The following is a 22,202-nucleotide window of genomic DNA, read 5'->3' as shown; positions in this document are numbered from 1 at the left end:
CATTACCAGCCTGTGCTCACAGTGTAACTCACATTCATACTGTGTAACTCACACTGACTGTTGTGTAATTCACACTAGTGCGTAACAAGTTCGTCCCTTCAACCCATTTGTGATCACATAATGCTAGATCCCCCCTCCTCCCCCACCCCCAACCCCCACCACACCATCCTCCCATTACAGCATCCAGCTGTTTCCTAAATGAGCCTGACCCCCACTCAACAACAACCACAACGAATACTTATACAGCACCCTTCACAAAGGATAACGTTCTGAGTGCTGGAGTTTGGAGTGGGTTTGGGCGCTGAACGAAGGGGGAAGACGGGGGGGGCGAGGTGACCATAGATGCACTCGAAGAGGGAGGTTTTAATAATAATAATAATCATTGCATTTGATATAGTGCCTTATCACGTTGTCGAGACGTCTCAAAGCACTTCACAGAATATACTGTAAAGTGAATTGACTGGATATTTTGTGGGCAAAAAGCAGCAGCCAATTGCGCACAGCAGCGTCCCACAAACAGTCACTGACTGAAGTGACCAATTCATTATTTTTTTTTAAGGAGTTATTATCCCCGGAAAAGCGATCCGCCAATTGACTAACAACCGGGTTCCTACTTACTGCTGAGTAAACAGAGGAGTGTGGAGTAAGCAAACTTGCCCAACCTTTCGCCCTGCCCGGGAATCAAACCCTGTTCTCTCACTTGCGAGGCAAGTGCTGTAACCTTTGAGGTACAGGACCTCACAGGTGGGATTTAATGAGAGATAAAGAGGGGGCGAGGCAGAGTGACTGAGGCAAGGAGTTCCAATTCTCCCATTGAACCCCTCCATTCTCAGGCATTCCTCATGTCCCTCTTTCCCACCATCAATAGCTGAGCTTTCAGCCACTGTGGACGTTATCAAACTGAAAGTGAAAATCGTGTATCTCAGTGATTGGTCCCCAAAGTCTTGGCCTCGGTCACCCTCCCCACTAACCCCAACACAGACCAGGAACTCCTACCTTAGATTCTCAGGCATTCTTGCATTTGATAAAGCTCTTTATCGCATCGTTGAGGTGTCTCAAAGTGCTTCACGGAATATACTGTAAAGTGAATTGAATTGGGAGTGATGGGGTCACGGAGCCTGGTGCGTGAGAGTACATGAGCTGCAGAGTTTTGGATGATCTGCAGGTTGTGAAGGGAAGAGTTGGGAAGGCCGATGAGGAGGAAATTTCCGTAATCGAGTCTTGAGGTGACGAATGTGTGGGAGAGAGTTTGGGCAGCCTGAGGGGTGAGGCAGTGGCGGAGTCTGGCAATGTTGCGGAGGTGGTGGTAGGCAGTGCCGGTCATGGTGCGGATGTGGGGGAGAAAGGACAGTTCAGGGTCAAACAAGACACCCAGGTTCCTGACCGGCTTAGTGAGGTTGAGTGTGCAGCCGTGGAGGCTGATGCTGCCAGTGCCCAGGGTGCGGAGGCGCTGGCGTGAGCCAATCAGGAGAGCCTCGGTTTTGCTGACATTGAGTTGGAGAAAGTTGGCCCTCATCCAGGACTTGATGTCGGACAGGCAGTCGGTCAGGACTCCAGTAGTCCTGGAGTTGAGGGTGGAGACAGAGAGGTAGAGTTGGGTACCATCCGCATACATGTGGAAATTTATCCCATGTCTGCGGATGATGTCACCAAGGGGGAGCAAGTAGAGGGTGAAGAGGAGGGAACCGAAGACAGAGCCCTGAGGAACACCGCACAAGACAGTGCGGGGGTTGGAGGAGAAGCCATTTGCTGCGACGAAGTGGAGGCGGTGTGAAAGGTAGGATCTGAACCAGTCAAGGACATAACCTTAGAGGTTGAGGTGGGAGGAGAGGCGGTGGAGGAGGATTGAATGGTCCACAGTGTCAAAGGTCGCGGAGAGGACAAGGAGGCAGAGGGAGCCCTGGTCGCACATGGTCAAGATGTCATTTGTGACCTTGACCGGAGCAGTTTCCGTGCTGTGGGCAGCAGACTCTCGGCTCTCTCAAGGACCTTGGATAGGAAGGGGAGGTGCAAACTGCTCTTGGTGATGGCCCAGTCAATAACTGTTCCTTCACACACAATACACAAACACACACATCATCAGTGTTATTCAAAAGATTACATCCAGCTGCTTGCTGCCCAGAGATCCAGGCTTAAGGCACTCTGTCACATGATCCCGGGTCAATTAAACTGGTTTCCTGATTTTAACCGCAAAAATTCATAGCTCACCAGAGTCACAGAAGATGTTGATAGGAGCCGAAGAATATGGCTTCCAACTTGTCGCTATTTAGTTGTAGGAAGTTTGCGCTCATTCAAGCGCTGATGTCTGTCTGACAAGCTGTCAGAACGTCGGGGGAGCTGGAGTCACAACTGGAGGAGGAGAAGTAGAGTTGTGCGTCCTCCACATACATGTGGAAGTTGACCCCATGTCTGCGGATGACATCGCCATGATGGGGCATGTAGATGAGGAAGACGAGGGGGGCCAAGGAAGGAGCCCTGGTCACACAGCTAACCGGGGGGGGGGGGGGGGGGGGGGGGGGGGTGCGGGAGGAGAAACCTTTTGAAGAGCCCTAGATAGAATTTGGGTTGGGGTTAGCTAGGCCTGTTTTGTCTCTTGCTAGTTTGTGTGTGAGGATCAGATCATCAGGGTCCTGGGGAGGGTTTGAGCCTGGATCTCCCGGGTCAGCGTTATTGGGATAAAGATTCCAGAGGAAGAAGGCAGCAGATGCGGCCTGTCAACTTGGCCTTTCTCGGCATGTCATCAGCACAGGGATGTGAAGCGTGGTCAGAAAAGAATTTTGTGCTAAAAATAATCTAATGGAATCAATTACCAGAAGTGAAAGATGCTCCCGTCACACACAGCCTGGCTACCTCAAGAGAGACAGAACCAGAGGTGATGGAGAGGTCTCAATGGGCAGCCTGATGACTGGGAAATGGGAACTCCAAAGGCCTCTGCTGAAGTAACACATGAGAGACTCTGTAAGCGAAGTGGGTGTCAGATGTCAGCCTGACTCTCTCTCACCTCTGAGTCAGTAGACTCAGTAAAGTCCCATATTGCTACTTTGAGCTCACTGTCTAGGCTGATGTTCCAGGACAGTGCTGGGGGGGCATTGCATTCTCATAGGAATCATCCTTCAGATGAGATGTTAAACCAAGGCCTGATCAGTTGTGTGTTTTGAGGGCCAACATAGCAGCTAAGTTACACACAGCAAGGTCCCACGAACAGCCATGGAATACATCAACAATTTTATTTGTGAGATTGTTGGCCAGGACACTGGGAGAGAGAAACTCCCTTTCTCTATTCGAATAGCACCATGGGATCTTTAATGCTCTGCTAATGTGGGTGAATTTCAATGAGGAGTGGAATATAAACTGAGGGAAAATCTCCCAGTCTTTCTATGAAATAATGGTAGTAGAGGTTGGGTGGGAGTTGGGGAGTATGGCGGCAGAGTATCAGTGGAGGGGTAGGGTGTGTGTGTGTGTGGGAGCCCGTGTGTGGGGTGGGCAGAGTGTGTGTGTGGAGAGGAGCGTGTGTGGAGTGGGGAGTGTGTGTGGAGGGGGGGCAGCGCGTGTGTAGGGGGAGTGTATGTGTGTTTGGGTGGGCATGTGTGTGTGGGGGTGGGGAGCATATGGGGGTGTGGGGAACGTGAGATGTCCTGAATCACAATCGGGGGAGACATGAAGCCAGTGAGGAGCAATGGTGACATGGCTGTGTTTAGTGGAGATGACACACAGATGGAGGGCGGATAGGTTTGTGAGTGGCGGCCTGGCTGGGCCGGGCTGTGATGAGTGTGAGGTGATAACAAAGATGGAACATCTTTGAACTGAAAAGATTTGTGTCTTTGTAACAGAGATGACACACAACTGGCTGGGATCTAGCTGCGGTTTCATAGGCATTTGGTACAGATTTGAACTGCTGTCATCTGCTGCCCCCCTCCCACCTCCTCACCATTAGATCCACCTCCAAACTTAAAGGCCCCAAATTTACATCCCCCTTTCTCACCAATAAACACACCCCAAGGGGGAAGGAGGAGCTAAGGTGAGAAGCCTGGTTGTAACCCTGGAGCCTCTGAGGTTGGAAATGTATCTAATCTTCTCTGTCAAGTAGAATTAAGATCATTGGATGGAGTCAGGCTCCATTAGTCATCGCAGACCAATCTGCAAAGAGCTGTGGTTACAACGTTCCTATTTAATGCATTTAACTACAACCCTAATCCAATGTTAATGGGCTGGGTTGAACTCACAGACAGGGAACCATTCTTAATCTCGTCTTGATTGTATTTGGAGCCCAGCGTGTGCTTGTACCTTCAGCCTCTTTGCCCTCATGCTTTGGAAATTCATCCCAGAAACTCCTTCACCTGCCCCCACTGCTTCTTTTGACCACGCCATTTGTCACCCTCCTACCCGCATCCTCCCTGACCTCCAACCCTCTTGATCCCAACCCCAAGCTCGGGTGCAAATTCTTGACTGTCCAGCGCCTTGGGATGTCCTCCCAATGCGGAAGGCGCTGTGTAAACGCAATTTGCTGTTGTTTAAACGTTTGGGACGCTATCTTGGGTGAGGGACTCTATATAAATGCAAGTTGTTGTTGTACCAAACGTTGTCAACTCCATCACTAGCCATCACCCCATTGTATCAATAACCATAAATAATACATTTATACTGAGCCTTTCAAGAAAGTATTTCCTGGGATGTACTGTAAAGTGTAATGACTGTGTGTATGTAGAAGAATGTGGCAGGCAATCTACACACAGCCATGAAATGAGTGAACAATTTTATTTGGAGGATTTTAAACCAGGACACGAGGAAAAACTCCCTGTAAAGTGAATTGACTGTGTATTTTGTGGGCGAAAGGTGTCAGCGAATTGTCCACGGCAGTGTCCCACAAACAGTTGGGGATTGAGTTACCAAAATTTTTTTGAAGGAATTATTACCCTGGGGAAAATGAGACCAGGGAGAGAGATTGTAGAATTGAGAGTCAGCTCAATAACTGACTGGGGCTGGGTTTGATGGAACACAGAAGAGGATCTAATTGAAGACTTCAGAATTCTGAAAGGTTTGAGAGGATGTATTGAGAGATTATGACTGCTGGTTGGCAAATGGGTAACAAGGGGCCAAAGACTCAGGCTCGCTGTTGCAAATTGGAGTTTGAAGCAATCTCTCCACATAGCGAGATATTTGCACGCTTTGCTCTAAGTGGCTATTGAGATGAAATTCCAGCAACATTTAAACGGAATTGGATAAGTGTTTAAAGAGGGACATTATAAAAGGGCATGAGAGGATTGTGGGAGAGCCGACACCAGTACTTACTCAGGGAAAGGATGGAGGAGTGGGGCTGAATGGCCTCTTTTTGTACTGTAATTTCTACGACTAGCATATGGGCCGCGTTTCACCCACAAAATATACAGTCAATTCACTTTACACTATATTCTGTGAAACCCTATGAGACGTCTCAAAGATGTGATAAGGCACTATATCAAATGCAAGGATTATTATTATTATTACTATATTTTTAAGGCACCTCAACATTCCTTGATCTGATTCCAAGGGGCATCGCTCAACATACTGGGGAGAAATATTGTGGTCCGTGATTATCACAAGGTTCAAAATTTATCCTATATTTTGGGCCCAGGACTTAACAGGAGAATGGCTGCTCCCCTCCAGCCAAAATCACCATCATGGATTTATCCACTTCATTGGTTTAATCTCAGCTGCTGCAGTGATATTTTAACTTCCGCTCACTTTGTTCTGGAATTATTTTGCAGCCATTATCTGGCACAATCGCGTTTCCCATAGCCCTGATTAAAGACTTTTCAGCTAAATATCATCACCAATAAGCTTTAGGTAGAGTGGAGCTCCTCTGAGGGCAACACTAAGCTGGGGGGAGTGGGGGAGGAAAGGGAGGTTAGAGGTGTTGACCAAGGAGAGAGGTGTTTACAGGGGGTTTAAAGCTGGGGAGAAAATAATAATAATAATAATCCGTGCATTTGATATAGCACGTTATCACATTGTTGAGACGTCTCAAAGCGCTTCACAGAATATACTACAAAATAATGATAAAAATGATCAATGTATTTGATACACGTGATCAAAACTTCACAGGATTCTGTGTAAAGTGTAGTGGCTGTGTATGTGGTGAACGCAGCGCCAATTCGCACATGGCAACATCCTCATAAACAGCCACAAAGGCAGTGAGGGAGTGATTTTATCTGGGGGATTGTCGGCCAGGACCCCGGGAAAGAGAGAGAGAGAGATCGAGAGAAGGCACGAGACAAAGCGTTTTTGTTGGAAACGTTTTGCTTCTACTACCTCAGGTTTTGATATAGTTATCAGTGGGACAGTTTTAAGGAGATCACGAGAATAATAATACTAATAATCCTTGCATTTGATACAGCACCTTATCACAACTTCAAAACGTCTCAAAGCGCTTCACAGGATACACTGTAAAGTGAATTGACTGTATATTTAGAAGGAAGATATGTGACCTGAGCTCTAACAGGAAGCAGATTGCTCCTGGTTGGAGAGGTTAGAGTTGTGCAATCGTGCTCTGGCAACATCTGCCTGTATTTCATTTCAAACATTACATACCCCCTCGCCTCTAATCTCACCAGGCCGACCGATAATTCTAACCCATTTGGGTCATGCAAGCCTGCAGCAGAGAATCTGGCAGGCATGTTACTTGTTACTTGTGCAGTCCTATAGCTTAGTGGTTAGAGCACTCGCCCCGCTGGCTAGCGTGAGTCCCTGTGTTCGATTCTAGGGCTGGGTGAAACATTACACTACTTTTCCTGCTCCACACTCCTCTGTTTACCTAGCAGTAATAATAACAACAACAAAATGATATAGGAACCTGGTTCTTAGTTGATTGGTGGATTGTTTTTCTGGAGGTAATAATCTCTCCAAAAAAAAGTGAAAAATAATAATAATTTGGTCACTCAATCCACTCCTGTGCGCAATTGGCTTCCACGTTTCACCCACAAAGTATACAGTCAATCTGCTTTGCAGAATACTTTGAGACGTCTCAAAGACGTGATAAGACGCTGTATTAAATGCAAGGATTTTTATTATTATTATCATAATTGTTACAACTCGAGTTCGTGCCACACGGGAGACAGAGGAGATGGTGTTGAAAGGATTGCGGTTTTATTTCTGTAATTGAAATGTTTTGAGCGTTATTTCCTCTTCATTGCAATTTCTCTTCCCTATCAGACAACTCCAGTAAATAAATAGCTTCTTCCTCAGATATCCCCAGGCAGCAATTCGCGAACGGCGTCACTGACAATGAAATAGATACATAGCGTTTCCAATCCAACTGCCAGTTATCTTAACCTGCCTCTATCCCTGAGGAACCCTCAGGGACAGAGGCAGGTTAAGATAACTAGCAGTCGGATTGTGAAATGCTTAGATTTGAGAGATTAGTCTGTGAGTCCCGCGATTTTAGCTCACAATCCAGGCTCATGCTCGGTCCCAGCATTTTGTTTTGGGGTCAGCCGGGTATCTGACACAATCGGAAACCCATCGCCGTTGCTTAAGAGTCTCCAAACCAAGCTGAGAATTCCATGCCTCCCACCTCCCATAGATAAAATCATTGGAATGGAATGCTCTCTCTCCCTGGAGGGACACATCCTGCTTACCTAATCCTGGAAAATATTAGGCACAGGTTGGCAAGAGCCAGGGCTCTGGGGAGGGGGAAGCCCAGAGTGTGCATCAGGGGCGGGTGGGGGGTAACTGCTGGAGTTGAACCCGCTGGACTTACGACTCGCTGGTAACAAATTTATTTTCACATCCTACCATGTTAGAGAGCTGTTCGGAGGCAAGAGAATGAGGACAGGGTCCAGAGAACCTCTGTTACACGCCGTGATTACAAAATCTAATTTATTGAGACAAAAGCTGTTTTATCTGTACGTTAATAGAAGTTTAAAACGGCTTTGAATTAAGCATCAGAGGAGGACATTTCCATTACTTAGAGTTTAGACTTTAATGAGGCGTGAAACTGACTGGCTTCTGTGGATGAGCAATTAACTGATTAGGATTTACACATGTGATGATCCGCTCTTGGCTTTCGCAGATTCCCATCACTTGGCCCGGGCTGTCGTACAATCCCTCCCCCCCCCAGGCCTGCTTCAAGACCCGCGCCTTACCCGCCCCACCATTGGAGGGCGGGGTCTTCAGCCTCTCTGCCTCCACCCTCTGGAAGTCCGTCCCACAGCCCCTCCGCCTCGGCCCCTCCCTTGCCTCCTTCAAGGCCCGTCTCTGAACCCTCCTCTTCGACTGTACCTTCGGTCGCCCTTTCACCCTCTACCCACAGCCCAGCTTGGCTCTTCAGCAGCATCTGGAAGAGTAGAGCAAACCATGGGGTGTAGGAGAGGGGAAGAGAGGGAGGGGTGTAGAGAGGGGAAGAGAGGGGTGTCGGAGAGGGGAATAAAGGGGTGTAGAGAGGGGAAGAGAGGGGTGTAGGAGAGAGGAAGAAACGGGTGTAGAGAGGGAAAGAGAGGGGTGTAGAGAGGGCAAGAGAGGGGTGTAGAGAGGGGAAGAGAGGGGTGTAGAGAGGGGAAGAGAGAGGTGTAGGAGAGGGGAAGAGAGGGGTGTAGAGAGGGGAATAGAGGTGTGTAGGAGAAGGGAATAGAAGTGTGTAGGAGAGGGGAATAGAGGCGTGTAGAGAGGGGAAGAGAATGGTGTAGGAGAAAGGAACAGAGGAGTGGGGGGAGCATAAATATTTATTTAAATATTTATGTGGAGCATAAATATGGAGAAATTATGTGGAGAGACGAGATTGTTCTTAGAACAAGGCCAGAGAAGGTTGAGAGGAGATTTAATAGAGGTGTTTAAAATTATGAGAGGTTTTGATAGAGTAGATAGGGAGAAACTGTTTCTTCTTGTGGGTGGGTCAGTAACCAGAGGACACAGATTTAAGAAAATTAGCAAAAGAACCAGAGGGGAGATGAGGAGAATATTTTTTACAGAAAGTTACAGTCTGGAGCGCATTGCCTGACAGGGTGGTGGAAACGGATTTGATAGTAACTTTCAAAAGGGAATTGGATAGGTACTTAAAAAGGAAAAATGTTCAGGGCTATTGGGTAAGAGTGGGGGTAGTGGGGCTAGTTGGTAGCTGTTTCAAAGAGCCATCACAGGCATGATGGGCTGAATGGCCTCCTTCTGTGCTGTAAGATTCTGTGATTCTCTATAACTAGTTTCTGATTGGAGTTTGCAGGCACCTTTTTTAAAAAAAAATACACCGGTAAATTACGAATTGTGATGTGATAATTATCACATGGATCGAAAATGGGTTCCAATTTTTTTTTAGCTGAACCTCTGCTCCTGCAACCGTGAATACATCCCCCCCCCACACACACCCTATTCCACCCCCCAACCCCCAACCACCCAGCTAAATAATAGCAGTGGTAGCATTCTGTCTGCAGAGGTCTGGGCAAATTCATTCTCCCCAATTTCTCCAAATTCATTCTTTCCCTCTCTACAAAAATGGGAAAACTGTATCAAAGTGATAATTTCCCTATGTGACATGTGATGAACACAGGCTTGTTACAGAGCTAAGCCTGTTCAAAAGTGAGATCAGACAGCATTTCCTCACACAGAAAATGTGGGACTAACTGCTCGAGAGAGAGAGACAGCAAGAAAGCGCAAGCGTGAGTGAGAAAGACAGAGAACAAGAGGGAGAGACAGAGAGAGTTAGAGAGGGAGGGGGAGAGAGGACGAGAGAGGGAGGAGGAGAGGGAGGGAGAGCGAAAGAGGGAGGGGGATTGACAGAGTGCGCGTGAGAGAGGGAGTGGGAGAGAGAAAGAAAGTGAGAGAGAAAGAGTAAAAGAAAAGGATAGAAAGATTGAGACACCGAGGTATGGGAGGGAAATGGAGAGAAAGCCCTGCCATGATGTAGTGAAGTCGTGGAGCGGGCTCGATGGGCTGAATGGCCTCGCTGTGCCTGGCATTCTGTCACTGTGTTATTGTCTGACCGCAGGTGACAGAGGGCGGAGCGATCAAACAGAAGATATTCACCTATGATGCGCTTTTCTCCACCAATTACACTCACATTGAGGAGTCCTTGAGGAGGGAGGATTTAGTCTATCAGTCCACTGTTCGGTAAGTGCTACTTTATTTGCTGACGCTTGCTGCACCACAGACAATTCACTCCAGTGGCTTTGCCAGTGTCGCTCTTAATCCACTCCATCTGTGGAAACAGCAGGTCTCTCACAACAAGAGGAAGGTACAGCACAGAGGGAGGCCATTCAGCTCATCTGCCTATGTTGGCTATGAAGAGCTCTCATTTAGATCTACAACTGTATTCACCCATCCTTACCCCCCCCCCCCCCCCCCCACACACACACACACAAACACATATTTTCTCAGTTGTCTGTCCAGTCCTGTTTCCAAAGCCTTTGCTAATTTTGCCATAACCAGCGTTTCTTTGGGGCGGCAGACAGATTTGAATCCCCCTCCTCTTCCGCCACCTCCCCCCCTCCTCTTCCCCCACCTCCCCCCCGCCTCTTCCCCCACTTCCCCCCCTCCTCTTCCCCACCTCCCCCCTCCTCTTCCCCCACTTCCCCCCCGCCTCTTCCCCCACTTCCCCCCCTCCTCTTCTCCCAGCTCCCCCCCTCCTCTTCCCTCCCCCTCCACCCACATCAGGATTGCAAAGAGGAGGGAGTTTTTCTCTCTCTTTCTCTCTCTCTTTGTCCTTGTCTCCTGATCAACAAACCTCCAGATAGAATCATTTGCTCACTTAAAGGCTGTTTGTGAGGTATCAGTTGGTATAAATTGGCTGCTGCATCGCCCTAAAAAAATACACATTTCTTGCACTTTACCATAAACCCTGTTTTAGTTTTTTTTAATGTTTTCCCGACATGAAAAATGCTGTATGGAATGTGAGGATCACAATATTATTATAAATTGATCATTCTCCTCACAGCTGGCGGCGGGACATCGCTGTGCGCAAAGTGTCCGTCACGTTTACTTCCAATCCCCAGCCAGACCACCGGTCAATACTGCCAAACTCTTAGCAGCGCTAATGGCTGTAAATATACAGACTCTTGTCATCGTGAGACATCACAGGGAACTCTGATGTGTATCTGTCATCGTCCATTAGATCTTTCCAGCCCCACAGCGCGACAAACTGATTGCAGAAATGAGCCTCTGATATTCTTCAATCACTGGTACTACAGTTTAATAGCTTCAGCAGGTCCGTGTATCTGTCTCTGTCCCTCTCGCTCTCTCTCTCTCTCGCGCGTGCTCTATGTCTCACTTTTGTGCTCTCTCTCTCTCTCTCTGTTTCACTCTCACTCCCTCGTTCTCTGTCACTCTTTCTCTTTCTCTCTCTGTCTCTCTCTCTCTCTCTATCTGTCTCTCTCTCTCTGTCCTCTCTATCTGTCTCTCATTCTCTCCATCTCAATGTTTTCGATCTTCCTCCTGAAGTGACCCTTTCTTTGACAATCCTTGGCTTGTTTTGTGCCTGAAACAGCGTCTGCAAACCCCTTGACCTACCAGTGTCTCTCCTTGTCTCTCTCTCACTGCCTTCATACCGGGCCTTGGTCTATGGAGGAGACGAGTGGTTTAAAAATCTGCTTTTCTCTCTTTAGATCCACCCAAACCCAGAGGCATTTAGAATAATAATCCTTGCAACTGATAGAGAGTCTCTCACATTGGGAGGACGTCTCAAAGCGCTTCACAGGATATACTGTAAAGTGGAGTGACTGTGTGTTTACAGCACTGAGAGAAAACTTGATCCGTCACTCGATGACCGTTTGTGGGATGTTGCCATGTGCAAATTGGTTGCCATGTTTTGCCCACAAAATACACAGTCACTAAACTTTGCAGCATATCTTGTGAAGTACTTTGTGACATTTCGACATTGAAGGTATTGAATCAAATACGAGGATTGTTATTATAATTAATTAAGTCCATTTTTGTTAGGGGCGGGGGTCAGCCGGGCGTCTGACACACGCAGAAACCCATCACCTGGCTTAAGACTATCCAATTGAACTGAGAATTCCATGTATCCCACCTAAACAGAGAAATCCCAGATTTCCATGTGCAAGCAAGAGGAACTGCGTTTGATTCCCGGGCAGGGTGAAACGTTGGGCAAGTTTCCTTACTCCACACTCCTCTGTTTACCTAGCAGCAAGTAGGAACCCAGTTGTTAGTTGATTGGCAGATCGCTTTCTGGGGGTAAAAATCCCTTCAAAAAATAATAATAATTTGGTCACTTCAACCCACGACTGTTTGTGGGACGCTCCTGTGCGCAATTGGCTGCCATGTTTCGCCAACAAAATAAACAGTCAATTCACTTTACAGTGTAGTTTGTGAAGCGCTTTGAGACGTCTCAAAGACATGATAAGGTGCTGTATCAAATGCAAGGATTATTATTATTACTGTTATTATTGTTGTTGTATTCTGAAAGGTCACATTTCCTCTTTGTGCTGTACAAATCCAACCCTGGTGTCTTCCCATTGACTAAATACAAACCTGAACTGAACAAATATTGCAATCTGCACTGTGGGCCGTGTGTTACACTATACAATCTGTGTTGTGGGCCGTGTGTTACACTATACAATCTGTGCTGTGGGCCGTGTGTTACACTATACAATCTGTGCTGTGGGCCGTGTGTTACACTATACAATCTGTGCTGTGGGCCGTGTGTTACACTATACAATCTGTGCTGTGGGCCGTGTGTTACACTATACAATCTGTGCTGTGGGCCGTGTGTTACACTATACAATCTGTGCTGTGGGCCGTGTGTTACACTATACAATCTGTGCTGTGGGCCGTGTGTTACACTATACAATCTGTGCTGTGGGCCGTGTGTTACACTATACAATCTGTGCTGTGGGCCGTGTGTTACACTATACACCGGCTTCTTTGGGGAAATGTGCAGCGAGGCCTGAACACTGAGAATCCACTCGGAAATGTAAACGGCAGAGCACAGCACAATTTAGTGGTTTAATCACCTCGGGGCAAATCCATGCCTTTGTTTACAAATGTTCTGGGGATTTTGTTTGGATTGAATTAGCGAGTGAGCAAGCGGCAGAGCCCCTTGTATCCAGTTTAGCCGAACCCAGGCCTCAACACCCAGGTTATTGAAGGCTGGATTGAGATAATAATAATATTAATAATCTTTGCATTGATACAGCGCCTTATCGAGTCTTCGAGACGTCTCAAAGCGCTTCACAGAATAGACCGTCAAGTGAACTGACTGTTTTGTGGGCAGATCGCAGCAGTCAATTGCGCACAGCAGCGTCCCACAAACAGTCGTGGGTTTAGAGACCAAATTATATATATATTTTTATGGGATTATTACACCCGAAAAGTGATCCACCAATCGACTAACAACCAGGTTCCTACAACAACAACAACAACTTGCACTTATATAGCGCCCTCCATACAGAGTAGCATCCCAGAGCGCTTACTGCTGGGTAAACAGAGGCATGTGTGTGGAGTAAGGAAACTTGCCCAACGTTTTGCCCTATTTTGAGATGTCCTTCTGATGTGAGGGTCGCTGTAACAAATGCCAAGGCGTTATTATTATTTTGAAGCCTTTAAATGAAGGATGAAGAGTAGGAGGGGGTGCGGAGGGGAGTGGAGAGGCTGCAAACCGAGGGTGAGAAACTCAATTCACTATACGTTGTATCCTGTGAAGCGCTTTGAGACATCTCAATGACGTGATAAGGCGCTGTATCAAACGCAAGGATTATTCACATAGCATTTCACAGCGTCCACAGTTTGACAAGTTGCTAAGTTTGGAATGAACTCTTTTTTGTGGTTCTTAAAAGAAAATTGAAAATTATTATTATTATAATAAACCCAGGAGCTTGGAGATTCCACTCCCCCTCCACACACACGCGCGCGCACACATCACACATACGCACACACACACACGTGTGTCTCCACCTGACAGCAGTGAAAAGTGAAGCACTTTTCGACATGATCAGATGCTATAAAAAAATGTGAGTAACTTCTCTTTCTTACAAGACATTGATGAATGGAGGGACAGAGATGATGTGATGGGTTATTCAAGCTTGGGATGATGTTTAATGATGTCTGAATCTCTTCCATGTCTCACTGCTGTCTGACTCACTCCCAGCGATTTATCTTCCTGCGCAGAGCATATATAAAGCTTCTGAACCTCTCGACGCCTGGCAGTGCGAGAGATTTGAATTAATATCAGTGAGGAGAGAGTGAATAATCCAGCCAAGCTTTAGCAGTTAGTTCAATACAATGCATTGCCTGGGTAACTTAGTTCAGCTCCATCACCCTATCCCCAGCATGCATCCACACACACACATTGCTCTCAGCACCCACTCTGCTCGGTGTCTTGTTTCTATTTCTCTTTGCACTCAGGTGATGGTAATGCTTTCTTCACCTTTAACATAGTAATTTGTGGGTTCGAGCCCTCTCTCTCTCTCTCTCTCTCTCTCTCTCGCCCCACAGTGCTATTCTTCGGATGAGACATTTGTTTGTGGGATATCGCTGTGTGCAAATTGGCTGCTGTGTTTGCCAATAACACACACTCACTACACCTTACACCTGTCCGCCTGTTCCCACGTGTAACTGGAATTCTCAGTAGGTTGGTTTGGAGGCTCATAATCACGTTGATGGCTTTGCACGTGTGACCGACAAAAGAAAAGCTTCCGTATCAAATTCTATCCCACGCAAACAGATTTTGAGTGTTGTCCCTCTCTGCAGCGCTGAACAAAATCCATGAATCATGTGAGAGTCAAGCAATAACACAGTGAAAACGTGGTCTTTCAGAAGCCATTCATTGTGAAATTAACAACAGATGAAACCTACTCGTTAGTTATTAGGCCCTTCCCACCCTCTCCCCAAACCCCCCCCCCCACACCGGCTTTGTCACAGCCTTGGGGTCTGAAGAGTCACAAACCTTTCACGGCAGCTGAGAAAACAGGAGAGTAGGGCCGAGGTGAGGGTTGACCATATGGATGGAGGTGTGTGAGATAGTGAAGGGAAATGATAGCGGAGACCAGGAGACTCGTTCCTGTGGTTGTGGGCATCTCCAACAAGAGGACACGAGACTGATAGTCAGAGCCGCGAGTAATGATCCTGATGTTCAATACAGTGCTTTTTCCATCACGAGGATGCCTCAAAGCGCTTCGCAGGATTTACACGTGTGTTGTGTCGGTAAAATGCTGAATACCTGGCTCATAAGAGTATTTGGATAGGGAGAAAGGCAGCAGGATTAGACTGGGAATGAGATTCATGCCAAGATGGAAGCCATTCTCCCAGTTCCCGCCAGCGTCTCCTTCCCTCTCAAATGCTCTCCGCACCAAGTTCCACAATTCGCAAGCTCCAGCTCAGTCGCCACTCCACCCCATGTCCTCCTCTCTCAGACACCGAAACTCCGCAAGCCCATCACCCCAATCCTCACCAGGCCCCACTGAACTCCTCCCCCTCTCCGAAATGATCGACTTCAAACTCCTCATCTCAACACACAAATAACTTCACCCAAACACCTCTCACTTGCTCTGACCCACACGTCCCCAGTGCCTCAGTCATGCCTTCAGTGTCTGTGCCACCCAACCTTCGGAAATCCTCCTTTCAATTCCCTCCACCTCACCCCTGCTTTGTCTTAGCTTTAAATTCCACCTAAAGCGTTGCCCCCTTTGACTGCACCTGTGGTCACCTGCCACTTCACCCTGGCTCACGGTCCAGCCTCCAGATAATACCGTGCTGTATACATAAATGCAAGTCACTGTTATGATGGCGTTCTGTACAGAGCGCGTGTGATTGAGCAGTAACGGTGTCTTGGTGTCGGGAACCTGATCTGGAGGTTCAGATTGCAGTTTGCAAGCTCAGCTGAACCCCTTAATTAGATTTTGATTCATAGTAATTGGGAGACAAAGTCCCTATTTATAATGATCAGCCATTTGTTCCCAGATTCTCAGCCATTCACTGAAACATTGCCTACACCAGAAACCTCCTGCTCACAATGGCTTTGGGGACGGGTGTAATAGCCTTCTGAACACCAGATAAAAACTAATAATTCAGCGCTGTCTAACACAGTGCAGGGCTCACATCTCTCAGTGTCAAACCCTGGCCTTGAGTCTGTGTGTGCAGTGTGTGTAGTGTAGTGTATGTGCATATGTGTGTGTGCATGGGGGTAGTGTGTGCATGTGTCAGTGTTTGCAGTGTGTGTGGGAGTGTGTAGTGTATGTATATATGTGTGTATGTCCCAGTGTGGCAGTGTGTGTAGTGTATGTGTGTGGTGTGTGTGTGTGTGTATGTATGTGTGGGATGTATGTGTGTATGTGTGTGTATGTGTGTATGAATATATGTGTGTGTGTATATATATGTGTGTGTATGTGTGTGTGTATATGTGTGTGTGTATATGTGTGTATGAATGTGTGTGAATTATGTGTGTGTATGTGTGTATGTGTGTGTGTATGTATGTGTGTGTGTATGCGTGTGTGTGTGTATGTATGTGTGCGAGTATGTATGTATGTGTGTGTATATGTGTGGGTGGGGGGTGAATACTATCAAAATATCTCACGATCCATGGCCGGTGCTGTACAGCTCGTGTCTCACTCCGATACAAATCACATCCTATGGGAACGTCGCTGCACTTCAGAATTCCGTCAATCTCGTCCCCGCAATGGAGGATGGGGTGCGGCCTGACATGACCTGACGTGACCTGCTCCCACATTCCACAAGGACTCTCCCCCTTCACATGACCGAGAACCTTCATTGAGAAATTCAACCGACTGGGAGCCGTGTTACAACAACAACAACAACAAGTGCCCTTTACAGAGCGCCTTTCACATCGGGAGGACGTCCCAATTACACTGTATAATTGGGATGTAACACAGAGAGCCGGGGTATGTGCTCTGCTCACTCATTCACTTGCTGGCTCTCTCGGGTAGATCAGAGACTGAGCACGATGGAGCAGGGCTGATCTCGTCACATCATTTATTTAAACCTGTTTTTCAGCTTTGTACTTGGAGTCAAATCTGCAACACAAACACTCTGATTCCAATACCCGCTGTCTGGACAGACGTGCAAAACAGTTATTTGTACATTATTTTTTGCCAAGTATTTGATACAGTGGAAACCCTTCAAACCAGACAGAGTTCCATGATTGTCTGCCTTCCACACGCGGGAATCTCCCCATGTATTGGAATGGAATGTGCACTCTCTCCCTGGAGAGACTCATCCTGCTTACCTAATTCTGGAGGGCATTAAGGGTGCAGGTTGGCAAGAGCCAAGGCTTGGGGAACTACTACACGTGAGATTAGGTAACTACTGAAGTCCTTAAAAAGCACTTCACAGGATTTACTGCGGTTTAGTGATGGTGTATTTTGTAGGCAAATGCGGCAGCCAGTTCGCGTACTGCACAACGTCCCACAAGCAGCCATGGAGTGAGTGAGTGATTTTATTTGGGGGATTGTCAGCCAGTACACCAAGAGAAAGAAACTCCCTACTCTTTTCCTCTAAAATCATGGGATCTTCAACATCCACCTGAACAGGCAGAGGGGACCTCGGTTTAACGTCTCATCCAAAGAATGGCACCTCCGATAATGCTGTGCTGGTCCTTTGAAAGGAAAGGTCCTTTGAAATAAATGTGAATAGGTTTTAAAGAGAAGCTCTTTCTGTATCTTACACATTAATGGGAGTAATTAACTGTTATACAATGACTGGCTTCACATGACCTCGTGCCCAGCTCAGACAGAAATATATCTGGAATGGACTCAAAACGATCATTTTGTTTTTAATTATAAATCGGGAGCACTAGTTATTAAATTAATATCGGCACTGCAGGGAATGAGCGTTGGTGTCTGACTGACGTAAATTTTTAATACGCTGATTAAAAGTGATTTCATTCAACGTGTTGGATTTCAAATCGCAAATAATTGCAAGCAATTTTAATAACTTTTTCTGAAATATTAATGGAACCACAGTTACCAGGGATTATTTCCTCCCCGCCCCCCGGCCCACCCCCGCCCCCCCACCACCACCAACTGACGCTCAAGGAGCAGAGAGGACACAGGACTTCAGCTTCCTGCCAATCCTCCTGTCTCTGTCAGGCAGTCCGTCCAACATCTCACCTGGTCTCGTCCTGCCAGGCTGTTTTGTTTTAATAATAAATATTTCTTCTATTTTCATGTTGAAATGTCTCAAAGTGCTTCAAGAAGTTTTCTGTAACGAGCAGTGACTGTATTTTGCGGGCAAACTTGGCAGCCAATTTGCAAACAGCAGCGTCCCCACAAACAGTCATATCCATGGAGTGAATGACTCATTTTTTTGGGGGGTATTGTTAGCCAGGACGCCAGGAGAGAGAGAAACTCCCTTCTCTTTTCCAATAGCGACCCAGGATCCCCATCCCCCAGAAGATCGAATTCAAGATCCTCAACCTCACCCACAAGGCCATTCACGGCCTCGCTCCCTCCTACCTCTCTGACCTACTATCCTCCTACTTACCCGCCCGTACCCTCCGTTCCTCTGGCTCCGGTCTGCTCCAAAACCCCCGCCCCAATCGCCCTACCATCGGTGGCCGGGCCTTCAGCCTCTCAGCCCCGAGGCTCTGGAACTCCATCCCCCAGTGCCTTCGCCGCTTCCTCCCTTTCCTCCTTCAAGGCCGGTCTCAAGACCTTTCTCTTTGACCGTGCCTTCAGCTCCCCTCTCGACTCTTTACCCCCTCCTCGCTCCCTCCCTTCCCCTCACCCTGACCATTTCCCCCCTGCTCGGGTCCTGACCCAACTGTACAGCGCCTTGGGACGTCCTCCCAACGTGAAAGGCGCTCTATAAATGGAATGTTGTTGTTGTTGTTTAATATCCAGACAGAGTAGAATTCAGTTTAATGTCTCATCTGAAGGGCCGCTCCTCTGACAACAGGAATCTGGTTGTTAGTCGATTGGTGGATCCCTTCTCCGGGGGTAAAAATCCCTTCCAAAAAAATAAGAATAATTTGGTCACTCAATCCACGACTATTTGTGGGACATTGCTGTGTGCAATTGGTCCTGGAGGCATTGAGAATCGTGTTGGGGAAATTGGGTCTGGAAACTTGGGGGCTATCTCCTGCCTGTTCAATGAATACTGTGAGTCATCTCGAAGACCTGTATCAAATGCAAGGATTATTATTATTATTAAACCCTCCCACTCCAATCAGCTCTGTTCTTCCCCGGCCCCCTCGCCCCCCCCCCCCCCCCCACCACCCCCAACCCAGCAAATCATCCCCCCCGTTATTCTTCGGGGAGAGGAAGTCCTTCCAAACCTCCCTCACTCCACTTTTCAGTATATCCTGTGAAGTGCATTGAGACATCTCAAATGCAAGGATTAATACTTAATTAAAACCTGTGGAGCTGTTTGAGATGTCTCGACAACATGAAAGGACCTAGATAAATAAACACAAGATTATTTAATTTGCAAGCTGGATTTCTACAGTGAATAAAAAGAAACCGACTCCCGAATTCAGATGGAGCCAAGGAAGTTGCCACAACTCCCCAGGATTCCAAGCCCCGGATGTGTCACAGGCCGAGACTAAGTGGAATTCCAGGCCCCGGAACGTGAAGAGGGAACGTGCAAAGCTGACAGCCTCCCTGAGCGGAGACAAAAGCCAGCATCACACACTCCCTGTTCTTGATCCGCACAGCACTGCAGGCTGTGAACAGTAAGCAGCCCCCTATGGCAAAGACTTGGGAGAGGCAGCGAGCTCTGTGAGGACTGAAATATAAATGAAGTTGCACATCAATCCTCCTGCCAAGAAAAACAATCCGAAGGAATGGGTATTTAATGGGAACAAAGTCGTAAACATAGATAAAAACTTGAGCACTGATCAGTCCCATCCCCACAGCTCCCTTGACACTGGCTGGGGAGGAGGCCAGGAGGGGCGGGGAGCAACCAAGGGTCAGCTTTCCATACACTCACCACGTCTCGAGTAATGACTGTCAAGTGTGTTTGAAGGTGACTTCGCTGCCAATTTATGTGCCCATAAACAGGTGTGAAGTGAATGGCCAGTTGTCAGCCAGGGCAGCGAGAGAGAGAGAAAAACTCCCCTTTTCTTTTCAAATAGAACATTCACCTGAACCAGGGAACAACAACGAGTAGCGTGTATCCAGCGCCCTTCAACCGCGTTTGAAGGGCACTGGAACATTTGAAACAAGACGGGAGCTTGCCTTAACGTCTCGTCCAAAAGACGGCACCTCTGACAATGCAACAGACCCCAGCGCTGCACTGGGACCGTCAACCTTGACAAATTTGCGCCTGTCTGCGCTTCAACATCCTGCCCCCCCCACCCACCCACCGCCACTCCCCCCCAGCGACACACGTTACCCCAGGATGGGACCGGAGGGTCGCAGACGAGAGTGATGCGGGGTTTGAAGTCCCGAGAGCAGGGTAGCTGAGCCGGGCTGGCAGACAGCAGCCGCCACCCCCGTCCCAGTCACCGCTTTCTCTATGAGCTGCACACACTGAATCCCGCAGTGAAGCAGAGGGAAAGGAAGAAAAGATTAAATATTAAATGGGAACATTTGCTCTCGCTGCCTGGACAAGCTACTAATCACATCCACGGCAAGGTCTGAGCTGCACAGAGTGTACAGCCTCGGGAGGAACGTGCTGCCTGCCATTGCAGCCAGACTCTCGACACTGGGGACAGGGAGTTTGAGAGGCTAGAGCTTTACCTAACTGGCTCACCGTGTATCTCCCTCTTAACTCCCTCTCCCCAAGGGCTGGTACATCCCCTGGGAGCCAGTACATACTTTGGCCCCAACCATCAGTGATAAAGTCAGGGGTCGGCAAGGGAGGGAGAGAGGGAGACAGTCATATTAGTGCTAGCCTGGCTCAGTGCCAGGACTCTCATCCAAACATATACAGTCAATTACGGTGACTCACTTTACATCCCTCCGTGGATGTTTGTGGGACATTGCTGTTTGTGAATTGGCTGCCGTAAAAATACACCTAGAAAACACACAGTCACCACACTTCACAGTAAATCCAGGGAAGCTCTTTGAGACGTCTCAATGACATGATAAGGCGCTGTTTCAAATGCAAAGGTTATTGTTTTGTGTGATGTCCTCTGCCCCTGCACTCAGGAACTCCATTCCTCTGTCCTTCCAACTCGTTCACTTGCTCAATTCTTTCTAGGTCCGTTTTAAGACCTTTCTCTGTGACCTTAACTTCGGTCATCTCCCCCCCACTCCCCCTGTTTCCCACACCCAGCCGATGTCCACCCAGGATTCCAGGGATGTTAGCACCTTGGGACGTCCTTCTGATAGGAACAATAACAACTTGCATTTATATAGCGTCCCAGCACACTTGACAGTGGTGGAGACTGACAACGAGCCAGGGGGAGAGGGAGGTGACCGTAAGCACAATCAGAAAGGAAGGTCTTGAGGTAGGATTTGAAGGTGGGGAGGGAGGGGGAAAGGAGAAAGGCGTTATATAAATGTAAATTGTACATAACAATTCTCACATGTTGTGATTTTCTTTTGACTCTTCACCCCCAAAGCCCAAAGTCCTCTCCCTCAGGGACATTCTCACCTTGCTGTAAACTCTCCTGGTTTCTCTCCCGTCTCACAGAATTCCTGAGGTGCGGATTTTGGACAACGGACCTTTCGAGTGTCACGTTGGGATATACGACCGGACAAATCGCAAGAAGTTTCTAGAAGCTTACGGTCAGGTGTTTCTGAATGTCATGGGTAAGATAACAGAATGTGAAGTGTATGCTAGTCAGTGTATGTGTGAGAAAGTGTGTGTGTGTGTGTTTTTTGTAGGTGTGAGTGTGTGTGGCGTATGTGTGTGGCACGTGTGTGTGTGTGTGGCGTGTGTGTATATGTATGTGTGTGAGTGTGTGAGTGTGTTTTTTGAGAGTGAGTGTGTGTGTCATGGTTGCTGAGGTCCCACCTGTGACGGTGACAGTGGATGTTAAAGATCCTGCGACACTTTTGAATAAGAGGAGTCTCCCAGCATCCTGGCTGACAATCCTCCCGGCAAAATTGATGTCTCACCTCCTGACTGTGCGCAGGACCTGATACACAGTCACTACACGTGACGCCAATTAGCTGTGAGATGTTCTAGCTGCTGGTTGAAAGCCAAGGATTACTCTTCTTGCTCTGACGGGTGAATAGACAGCAAAGCAGCTTGATTCTGTACAACATTGCTTGGCTGGTTCCATCCCATTAGCTTCCACCCCATTAGTTCGCCTGGAACAAGCAACACAGCATCGTCCTCCCTCTCTTCAACTAACAAAGGAGGTTAGCAGCCCAGTGAGT

General features: G+C 47.7%; 1 protein-coding gene across 1 annotated transcript in view; it reads left to right on the top strand.

Annotated features, from left to right (window-relative positions):
• LOC103181340 (immunoglobulin superfamily member 21) overlaps positions 1-22,202 on the top strand; it is a 62,016-nt gene that overhangs the window by 14,141 nt on the left and 25,673 nt on the right. Inside the window, exons 3-4 of the mRNA XM_007897752.1 lie at positions 9,953-10,074; positions 21,511-21,629. Coding sequence (XP_007895943.1) covers positions 9,953-10,074; positions 21,511-21,629 — 241 coding nt within the window. The remainder of the gene's footprint in view (positions 1-9,952; positions 10,075-21,510; positions 21,630-22,202) is intronic.

This window comes from Callorhinchus milii, unplaced genomic scaffold, assembly GCF_018977255.1.
Source record: "Callorhinchus milii isolate IMCB2004 unplaced genomic scaffold, IMCB_Cmil_1.0 Scaffold24, whole genome shotgun sequence".
Taxonomy (NCBI): domain Eukaryota; kingdom Metazoa; phylum Chordata; class Chondrichthyes; order Chimaeriformes; family Callorhinchidae; genus Callorhinchus; species Callorhinchus milii.
The sequence above is the reverse complement of the archived record's forward strand: the minus strand, read 5'-3'. Positions and strand labels throughout refer to the sequence as shown.